Here is an 11,110-nt window from a genome sequence, read left to right on the forward strand (position 1 = left end):
GTTTATTAGCGTTATACAAATTGGCCTTGCCTATCACGAAGACTATAAAGTGACCAGCTCCCCATATTATGCCCACATTTACATGCCGAGGGAGACTCGTGATTTTCTGCTAAAACTAGTAAGTATGGGTTTTGACGGGCACGCTTTGCACATCATTCTTTTCACATGATTTCAACTCATTGAAGCATTGCTATTTAACTCTGGACACTTTGAAATTATCTTTGGGCTTTTATTACCTATTCTGCATTTTCTAATTTGAAGAGAGTAAAATGAATAAAATATATATGTACTTTGTTAACACTTGTTCGCACAGTAGTTCATTTCTCAAAACAGATAATACATTATGCAAGAGGATTTTTTTTATTTTTTATTTTTATCTTTGAACTTGAAGCATCACATCTCACTGAAGCAAATGGACAATTCTTTCTTTATAAGATCTGCTTTCTTTTAAGGACGACCTGCTGTTATCCCTGGGAAGCCGAAAGATAAAGACTGAGACATGAAGCTGACCATAGCTTGTGTAGTGCTCTTTCTGGCTGCAATACAAGCACAGTCTGAAGAAGTGGAGTTCAATGAAGACAGTTACTGGCCCTACAGCAACCAAAACCAGGTGAGACTACCAAGTGCTCTGCTGTGAGCCTATTCTGTTTTATGAACTGGGTTTCTTGTGGTTGTTTTCCAAAATAATATAATAAGGCAGAATCTATCTATCTACGGTATCTATCATTTATATTTAAAACATTTTACTTGCACTGACGTTGTGCTTATTATGTTTAATTGCACTGAAAGAATACTAATGTTTTACCTATAAACCCTAAGGGCTTACCTTTGCCCCTTTACCCCTTCAATGTTGTAGAGAGAGAACATACGAGTGTGTCCATTAAACCATGCAGAAGAGTTAAACGTTACCATAAGTGTGTATTCTCCTGAAAGAAGGGCTAATCTGACCCTGCGTAATACATAGTTAAATAGCATGCTTTTAAGATATATTTCCATATTAAGTCCTCCCCTGAGAGTTCCAGCAAAAAGCTAATTTTTTGGCTGTATTCCCATTAGCTTCCGTGGGAGCTCTGAAGAGCTTGAAAGTAGGTGGTGTTTCCATCTATGTTGCATGAGTCATGAAATCATGAGCAGTCATGTCATATAACATATATGTCAATGAGAATATGAAATGTGGCCCATTTTTTGGAGGCACGGCACATTAGGGTTTATTCACTAAGTGGAGAGTTGAGTGGAAAGTTGTGGTTTCAACTTCCTTACTTCACTATGTATTATGAATGGGCAAGTTCCTCCAGTATGAACTGGCTCTGTATAATGCCCTTGCTCAGCCTTTCTGTTTTAACAAAATGACTGCAGGGGTTAACAGGTTTGAGGATACAGAGATTACACTTTCACACAACTGATGAAATCATGCATATAGTTTATTAACCAAATCATAAATCATGCACAATAATCAGCAATAACAGAGGAATGAAACAGATTATGTTTACGTCCCTTCCTGCACTGGGAGCCCTATAATGGCTTCACAGTGCGAGACGGTCTGCAGGGCTAGACGCCACACACCATACAATGATCTGTGGCAGAGTCTCTCTTAATTGCCGCTTGGGTCCCGCTTTTATACCTTTTAGTAACACATAAAAATCTATGTAACATCTGTCTACGTGATCATGCTCATGTTTAGCAATGTTGTTGTTAGTTTCATACCGTACTCATTTTGCTGTTCTCAAGCTCCCAACATCCCAGATTCAAAGACATGTCCAACTGTGATCAGCCCTGCTAGAACATGACTGCTTATCCCCATAGCCCCATGTCCAAAAGACACGCAATACCAGGATTACCCCCCAAATAAAACCACTGGATACCATTACTGGGATAGAGCTTTTGGCCACAGCTGTATTAACCCCTTAATGACAATGAAAACAATGCATTTTGAGCCTGTACATGTACGGGCTTTGTCATTAAGGGCTTAAAATTCATATAAACATTCCCCAGGCCAGTGGTACAACATATAACCACATCCTGAAACCACCCGCCAGATGTTAAGCCCAACATTGTATTGTAACAAAATCATAAGGTATAAAACACTAAAAAGGGCGGGTGAGAGGTAAAAAGCTGGAAGCTTGCTGGTGACAAAGGAAAAGAGGTAAGCTTCACCTCTTGCCATATTTTTTTTGATTGCTATAAAAAATAGATTCAAGATCAGTGGTGTAACACAAAAACCTGGCATCCTGTGTTGAGGATCCCCACCCCATGTATATATATATTGTTGAGCCAGTGGCATGCTAACCAAAAAAAATGACAGATATCTTAACACCAGATTAGTGCAAATTTTAACCCCTTCAATCCCCTATAGACGTACTGGGACGTCTAAAAAACGCCCACAAAGAAACCCCTATGGACGTCCCAGTACGTCCAGCGTCAGGGACACATCCCTGCCGCTGCACGGGAGACCAGGCTGTCGTTTGACAGCCTGGACTCCCCCCTGGCCGCAGAAGCTTTCTGCTGCCCGATCTCCCGTAACAGCTTCCGGCATGAAAGCCAGTAAGCTGTTACGGTTAAAAGTCCCCGATCTCGTTTGCAACTGCGCGATTGGGCAACTGCGCGATCCCCTGCGGGGATATCCTGCCCTCCGATGAGGCACAGAGACGCGGGGAGGGGAGTGAGAAACCATCTCTCTCACTCCCCCTCCCGTCCTGAAAGAGAAAAGCAGGAAAAAAAAAAAGTTAATTCATTTAAAAAATAATATTAAATAAATCATTAAAATAATAATATATATAATACAAAAAAAAATTATAATGTGAGCTGTGATGTCATTGTGACATCACTGGCATGTTCAGGAGGTCCCTAGGAGGACCTCTAACCATTTCTGTGTAAAAATAATATATAAAAAATAAAAAAAAATGTAAAAAAATTCTAATAAAAAAATAATTAAAAAAAGATATATAAAAAAAGATAATAAAAAAATTATTAAAAAACCTTACTTCCCATTGCCCTAGCATAACATCTAGCCAGTATAACCCTTCTGCCCCCGTTCACAACCCCCAAATCCGTTAAGCCATAGGCATAAAAATTATACAAAATTGTACACCTTATAGTATGCTCCCTGGTGCTGGGAAAGTCTGGAAAATCTATATAAATTAGGTATTTCTGAAATCAGGACACCTGAATTGATAAACTTGGAGGGGATTTTCCATCACTTTACCTAATTTTGTGAGGATTCAGAGGGAAAATTTAAAAAAAAATTAGTTTAATTTTCTAAAATTCGCTAGTTTTTACTAAATTTCTCATTCTAAATTTTCAGCTAATCATCCAACTATGGTATCAAACGAAAGCTCTATCTCTCCTTGAAAAAACAATATATAGTTTATATGGGTACACTATTCACAAGAAAAGAGAATCATCGCTAAACCGACATACCCCAAAAATGGCAAAATTGCTCTGGGCTTTGAGGTACCAAAAACCCCTGGGATTGAAGGGGTTAAATAACCCACCTCTAGAGGACTTGAGCGGACCCTAGCATGGCAGGGGCACGTGTTATTGCCCTGTTCAAGAAGATGGAATTGACAGAAATCATCAAGGGAACAGGAAAAGTAGTAGAAGTTGGACCAAACATCCATTAAATCTAAATTATCTTAATGTTTATTTAATTTTGCACTTTCCCTTTATGAATATGCTTGGCTTAAGCATAGTTACATAAGACTTATCTTCTGAGAATATTCACAATGTCACGGAGAAAAAAGATGCCTTCAGTACTAACAGTTACGATATTCGCAAAAAGCGTAAGGCTCTCTGATGCACTCAACTTCATTTATGTAGCATTGAATATATGAGCTCTCAAACTACATGTGTTTCATCTTAATTGGAATTTCACTACCTCATATTTTGTCTTTAACGCTTTGTCATATATTCCCTGCAAAAAAACAAATGTTAAGAAAAGGACTGGATATGTCATGCAGATTCTACAGGAATCTTAATCCTACTGGTTTGATGAAGGTAGAAGTGGTTTCTTTGGGGGAAACCATACTGTCTTCCTTTGCTTTCTTATTTTATTTTTTTTAAATGGTTTCCACTCTTCTATACCTCATTAGGTCAACTTCTTGGGGTCATATTGAGTTGCAACTTCCAACCATCCTTCACAGAACATATTCCCGCTATGGTTTGTGATGAAAAATGTACCTGATTCTTCGCATACAGAATGTAAAAGTAAAGTTGCTAGCTTTAATCCTAGACAAAAAAAAGCCTTAAAGTTGACCACTGACAATTTTCACTAATTTTAGGATTATGGGTTATGCATAAAAACTATTTTGGTACAAAGTTGTAAAAGTGTTCTTATCCTCATGGCTTTCAATGGAATGGTCAAAGGGTTACTATGGTGATACAATAATACCAGCATCACATTAACCGTCATTGGATCGTTTTAATTTCCAAAATTCATGTTCCATGTGGAGAAAAAAAAAAATTTATGTGGCGTGCTCGTGGATTTTGAGGTCCAGAATAATTGTACAATATAAAATAAATACTGTATATAGTATGGAAGATGAGAGTCACTAAAAACATTTCTCAAGCTTATCCACAAGTTAGAGAAATACATTTAATTCAAACAAATATATTTAGCTTTAGATTGGGTGGATAATGTAACATTGATACGCTGTGGTATTTGGCCCATGAATAAGATAAAAAAAGTAAATTTAACAGTGATAGTAATGAATAAAGAGCTCTTCAGTTAATGTATACTCCTTTCCAAAGTGACAAGTGCACAATGAGTCATTCCGCTATATAATTGTTATCAGCGAGAACAAAATCAGTAAAGACACTACATTATGTTAGAGAGAAACCGTAAATGCACTCTGGTTTTGTATGAGTGCTTTTTCTATATGTTGATCCCATATTAAATTTAGATACATTTTAAAAAATTCTCTTTAAAATAGGAAAAGCTATACAATACAAAGTGTTATATTCACAAGGCTATTTTCAATTAAAACAGGACTACATGTGATATATGTATGCTTGTTGAGCTGTGCCTAAGGGTCCCACATCCGTAAACCCAACCCCAATCAATCTATCTATCTATCTATCTATCTATCTATCTATCTATCTATCTATCAGATCTGGACTTGCTGACTGGACAAATGCCCATAGCACTTGCTCTTACTGAAGCACCAGTGGCAGAACAGGTCCTTCAGTGAGTGGTTGATGGCTGACCCATAACATGCAACAGCATGTATTAAGCTGGCGGCCAGACATAAGTCATTTAATGGCTGCTGGCCTTAAAGTGTCAGGGCCGCTTAGTCAACTCCAGCCCAGCCGTACGATCTATCTATGTCTCTCTCTTATATATCTTGAATACTTACGTTTAGTTTTGGAACAATGATAATAACAGGTTCACAGAATACAGAAGGGCAATGAGCTGAACAGCAGTGCCTGCAAAGCATTACACCACAGTTGTCAAATTACTATTTTTTGTAAGAGCTGCCATTCCTTTCTACCTGTGTAGTCTTAAAAAGTTATGCTGTAAGACAAAAGAAAAATGAACTTCTAAAACTAACAGTAAAATGTTGTAGAGCATAATTTGGAATGCTAAATAAACAATGCAAGCAGCTTCTACTTCTAAGTCCTGGTCTCCACTGTGAATTTTGAAGAGGATCATCCTCTTCCTTCCAAAACATGCAAGCTTTCTACTCTAGTGCACACAAACCTTGATTAAATTGGAATGTGTGCTTGGATTTCTTTTAAAACAGTTGCTGTGTTTAAATCCTCTCCAGAAATATAAATGCAATCAGCTATTTTTATATATTTACATAGAGACCAGCTGAGCAAGTGCTAAGACGAGCAGGTGGAAAATAAAGCAATTGGTCAGCAGTGCAGAAAATCCTTAATATAATATGGGATACATTGTGATCTGTTCACTAAAGGGAGGGTGGACAAGCGAGTTGGCTGACCAAGTTCTTCCTTCAACAGAAGCTCACTTGGGTTGCAACGTGAAATCTATAGTTAAGTCAGTGAGATCTCTTTACTCATTTCAGTGTTGGCTCTTCATAATGAATAGTGATGTGGGGGAATTAAAACCACAACTACCCCTTTAGTAAATAAAAAAACTATTAACATAAGTAAAGAGTTGTGAAATGACATGTCCTCTTCAACAAGTGGTAAACAAAACAATCTTATATGTAATCAAACATTGTTTCCGAAATGTTTCTTCAGGCAGATCTTCAGCAAGACATAGAAGACCCAGCATTTGAAAGATATCTGTTGAGAATTGCAAGAAAAAGCAGACCATCGCCTGTGATTGAACTAATTGCAAAGAGAAGTAAAGGTAAGAATACTAGTCTGCCCACTTTTACGGTTAAAATTCTAACCATAAGTCTAGGATTGGATTGAGAAGGGCTTGTGAATACTTCATATGTCTTGAATTAGACGAAAGACAGGCAAACTATGGTGTGAGTGGTTGGAGATAACATTAAGCTCCACTTGTGTTATACTGTTCCCTTGCACCCACTTGACAATCAGCACCATCATTTATTAATTCCTATGGTGGTACATCACTTTTCTCCACTGTACACTAGTGTTCTTTATATGTAAACCTCAATTTCTCATGTTTGGGGTTCATTTCTCTTGTTTAGGCTGTGTCTGACTTAACCTCTGGTTTCCACTTGACTCTCATTATTATGTATGAATGTATAATATACATTGCATATATAGATGCATAGGGAAATTGTTTTGTTCTTAGGCGAATAATGAATACGGTTTATTCCATGGTTTATTGGTAATTCGCACAATAAATAAATGGTTTTTTTCAAACCACAAGGTTGCTCTGTTCCTAAACACTGCCTGTTGCTTAAGGATGCAAGCCCTGGGTTACAGAACCAGCAGGTTTTTTGAGCTGAAACTCATGAGAGTTTAAGAAATCCCTTCTAAGCGTTTTCACGTAAATAAGTGCTGTTTTCACAAACTCCCAAATGTTTAACGCAGCCGAATCCGACAGAACAGAAGCATGTGCATACATTTATAACAGCAAACTAGTTAGAATGCTGGAGAACAGGAGCGAGTCTCATAGCTATAATTCTGTTTAATGTATTCTCAGTGTTAGAGATGGATTAAGTGAATGAGAAACAGGGAACAATACTTTATATGATTAATACCTACTTTGTATGCTTCTTTGTAGAGTTCAAAAGGATGTCTCCAAAAAGTGAGTATGTGTAAAATAATTGTTATTACTCTTTGCCTTTTGGGATGATCTAGGATAAAGAACAATAAAACCCAACTTTTCATGGATCCAATTATTAGATTTTATCATGGAAAGCAGGACAAAAAGGGTCATACATAAATCCAAGAACAGTCACAATAATCTCTGGATCAACCGCTATTTCATTAAACAATACATTGATTTTCCTTATAAAATTAACCCCTTCTTAAAAGACTCCACACTACCTGTGGTCACTAGCTCATTTTTTTTGTTTTACTTGGAACTGGGTTTTATATTTTTTTTTATAAATTTCCAAATTGGATATACTACTTCGAACAATATTTTATATGTTAATATTTGGTATAAATGAACCCACCATTAGGATTATAGGTCCACAGTGGATTTTTCACAGGCAAAAGTATAACAAGAAAAAAAAACTGCGTTCACCAAAATAATCTCAACATAAATGTGTCTTCACCAACTGTATGAATCTTTGCAAAGAATAACAAGTTAGGAAATTGATGTTTCCAGTATCAAGCGTCAGTAAGATTTGCACTTTGTTTGTTTTCAAATGATCTTTTTTGTTAATTAGGGATTTCAATGAGTGCGGTTTTAAGCCTGATTAGTAGTAATGCCAAGCATGCAGAACCCACAGGCTTGCACTCCAAGCTCATTCACTTAACTGCGAGTCTTCTTCTATGACACTTCCATTAACACTTTTGTAACTAATGACAGCTTTAGAAACATAATTCCTAGTACTGTTGAGTGCCGGAACCCTTCTCAGAAAATAATTCTTTGATCATTGATAATTTTACTGGAAACACTTAATTGTCATGTGACACAAAAGCAGACAATTATAGGTTGTTTCTATTTAAAAAAAACAAAACGTAAATGTTTCTGTGTTGCTTTAACGTGATTAAAGAATTTTAGAGGATGGAAAAACACAAGAAATCTGCTTAGGTTTATTTGCTTAAAATGCTAGAGGGAGCAATTAATATTTTCCCTAAGAAGAACAGGACCATTAGGGTCTGAGTAAAAGCTATGGATATTTCATTAGTCTTTTAATACAAAAGAATAAATATTCCTAAACAAGAGGGAACCGCATTTTGGGATGATTTGATATTTCCAGGGAGAGTAATTAAACTGATATATTGAATGATACATTATTTTCATGTTTAATACATAAAACCGAAGCTCATTCTTATTGTCTTTATAATTTAATTTCTGATGGCAAAATTACAAAAGATATGCAAAGTTCCAGATCCGTAATATTAATGTGAAATGGGATATGTGGGGAGCTCTCCAGAATATATTTAACTTGACGTTCCAGATGTTAGTCTGAATGCCGATTGCGCTGTGTTTCCTTGGTATATGCTCAGTGTTATTTGTGCAGTGTTATATGTTAAGAAGGATAGCTATTCATAGAAATAGGTCAACCATGCTCAAAAAAAGATTATAAATTCATATTTTGCAGGAACAGAAACAAGTGACGAATGATTATTATTCCTTAGGTATAGGAAGGTCAAGTAATTTTGGCTTTTAAAAGTAATGTAAAAACCCCATGTATGTTCAATGGGTAAACTCTTCATAAGGATTTTGGCTGTAATAATAACATACAGATACATATATTTTTATATTTTATTGACATTTTTATTAATTATTATTAAATTAACTATGAGAGGGGCTGTGGCTATCCATACAAGCCAGATTCCAGGTCTCGCTCAACAAGCCCTGCATGAGATGAGCTTGACTCACTCATTGGGAACCCCATCCAGACGTTCCTGGGAGCCCAAATGCAGGAGAAGAGTCTTGTTACTTTTTCCTATCTGAATAAGAAGTCTATCTATAATAATAAATGATGAGCATACATTCTGCCTATGTTTTGGCTGTACCAAATTTGACCATTGGTTTCCATTGCAGGACATAAAATTGAATCCTTTATTGGATTGATGGGTAAAAGATCACTGAGTCCTGGTAAGTCGTCATTGGTATGCATTCTTAAAATTCAACTGATCATTCAAATAATGCAGTTCTTTAATGTAATGAAAAGAAAATTCATAAGGTACAGTTAGCCAAATTCTATTTATGTGCCAAATGATACTTGCACATGAGCTGGTGTAATCATTTTTGTACATTGATTTTCTTTTGGTGCCAACGTAAAATATATTGAGTCGGGATGCATAAAAAGCTATCACAGGAAAAGGTTCACATATTGTCTTGCAGCATATTAAAAATGACCCCATTCACTTTCTGTTTGGAAGGACACAGTCTGTATGAGGTAGGACAGATTATAATAATTGGGGAAACACTAAGGGAGGTGGTGGAGTTTGGAGAAGAGGGCACAGGTGGAAGGGCGGCTGGTGAGGAGGGCTGTGAAGTGAGCAGGATAGAAGAAAGAAGGCATGGTAGTGTAAGATGGCTACTAGGAAGCTGAACAGCAACAAGGGAGGGTGAATAGTGGAGAAACAAGACAATTTGGGAAGATGGAGAGAGACCAGGAAATACAATATGGCATGATGTAGAAGATAAATGAAGGAGAGCTGGGATAAATCCTGCCCACTTCACTCCCGGTTTTACCATGTAATGTGTGCTAGTCATGCTACATGCATATAGTCTGGTCCGGACTGGCCATCTGGCAAATCAGGCAAATGCCTGGTGGGCCGGCATCTCCCCATACTCACTTGGTCTGCCGCTCCAGCGTTATGGACATACCCGGCTGCACACTACGTGAGCATAAAAATGTAACGTGTGGCTGCGTATATCCAGCCAGAGGCCGCACTATATGAAGGCACAAAACCATATGCTTGGTCTGATCTTTTACATATATATATAAATGCTGCTGAAATGCTCATAGTTTCAGGGATGCAACATGCTTATATTTTTCCGCTTTTATGGCGTTACTTTAAACAAAATGGAAAACCTCTCGTCTCAGGGCTATCAATCTGAAATTACATCGTATTATTGCTCAGCTTGAAAAATCCCCTTTGCTTGACACAAGGTTAAAGATGAGTCCCAAAGGTTCCTCAGAGGTCATTAGAGCTCACACTCTCTTTTAAGGCACCCCCTATAGGCTCAATTATTTTTCTTTATGTGTTCGACTATGAGTCAGCCGGCAACTAAACTATTGCGCTCCACACTGCCTAATATGTACTCTAACTATTACTTTCTTTTGTAATTATGCCGCTATAAATTATCTCCCTGTCCTGCTTCTCCTTAATTTGAAAATCATTTTATACGGTGAATTATGTTACCTAATCACGCTTCAAATACTCAGCTAGAGATAATCCCTGTTTTTTCTCATGTTCCATTCTTCAAGTATACGCTGATGGTTGATGAATGTGATATATGATATTTTTGCACAGTGTGGAGCCTATTATTATCTTCTTCATTGATAATTGGAGGGCCATCTTGATAATATAATCACTGCCGCTCGGAGGTAGCAAAGTAAGCTTCTTTGATTCGTAGCCACCCTTTGCCTGGCAAAAGACTGCCTGATCATTACTAGATCTGCGCTCTTTATATGGAAGGTCCAATGCATACCCCACAGTATTAAAATGGCTTTATAAACTAATAAACCATTTTGGGATTGATTTTAAAAAATAGGAATAGGAATGTTCATACTATTTGGGCTATTGCATTAGTTGCTGTGGGGATAAGACCACTTTTAGGTTGCTATTTATAAATAAACACTATTTGAATATTTGAGACACTGATGGCCAGTGAATCATTGTGGCCACCAAATATGTGTGTCATTTGCTGCATTCACTGGTAAATTTTGTCCACATTGACCACATTGTTGTGTGATGCATATACCTGGGAGCTTCCCAGTAGAGCCCTGCGCGGGACTACTTTTTTAATCCCGCTCCCGCGGTTTTTAATCCCGCTCCCGCAATGTGGGTGTTCCGCTCCCGCCCTCTCCCGCCACAT

At 37.3% G+C, this 11,110-nt stretch overlaps 1 protein-coding gene across 1 annotated transcript; it reads left to right on the top strand.

Moving 5' to 3' along the window:
* Window positions 1–499: 499 nt before the first annotated feature.
* LOC149282525 (protachykinin-1-like) lies at window positions 500–10,516 on the top strand. Its single transcript, XM_089498101.1, has 5 exons — window positions 500–610; window positions 6,202–6,313; window positions 7,163–7,186; window positions 9,104–9,157; window positions 10,500–10,516. The coding sequence occupies exons 1-5, from the start codon at window positions 500–502 to the stop codon at window positions 10,514–10,516; spliced, it is 318 nt and encodes a 105-aa protein (XP_089354227.1).
* Window positions 10,517–11,110: the final 594 nt, after the last annotated feature.

Source organism: Sceloporus occidentalis, unplaced genomic scaffold (assembly GCF_023333645.1).
Source record: "Sceloporus occidentalis isolate IW3139 unplaced genomic scaffold, rSceOcc1.0.p SCAF_113, whole genome shotgun sequence".
In the NCBI taxonomy this organism is placed as follows: domain Eukaryota; kingdom Metazoa; phylum Chordata; class Lepidosauria; order Squamata; family Phrynosomatidae; genus Sceloporus; species Sceloporus occidentalis.

Coding starts and splice junctions, on each gene's coding strand:
- LOC149282525 (XM_089498101.1), top strand. CDS start 500: ATGAAGCTGACCATAGCTTGTGTAGTGCTCTTTCTGGCTGCAATACAA. Junction 611..6,201: donor CCTACAGCAACCAAAACCAG/GTGAGACTACCA, acceptor ATGTTTCTTCAG/GCAGATCTTCAGCAAGACAT. Junction 7,187..9,103: donor CAAAAGGATGTCTCCAAAAA/GTGAGTATGTGT, acceptor TTTCCATTGCAG/GACATAAAATTGAATCCTTT.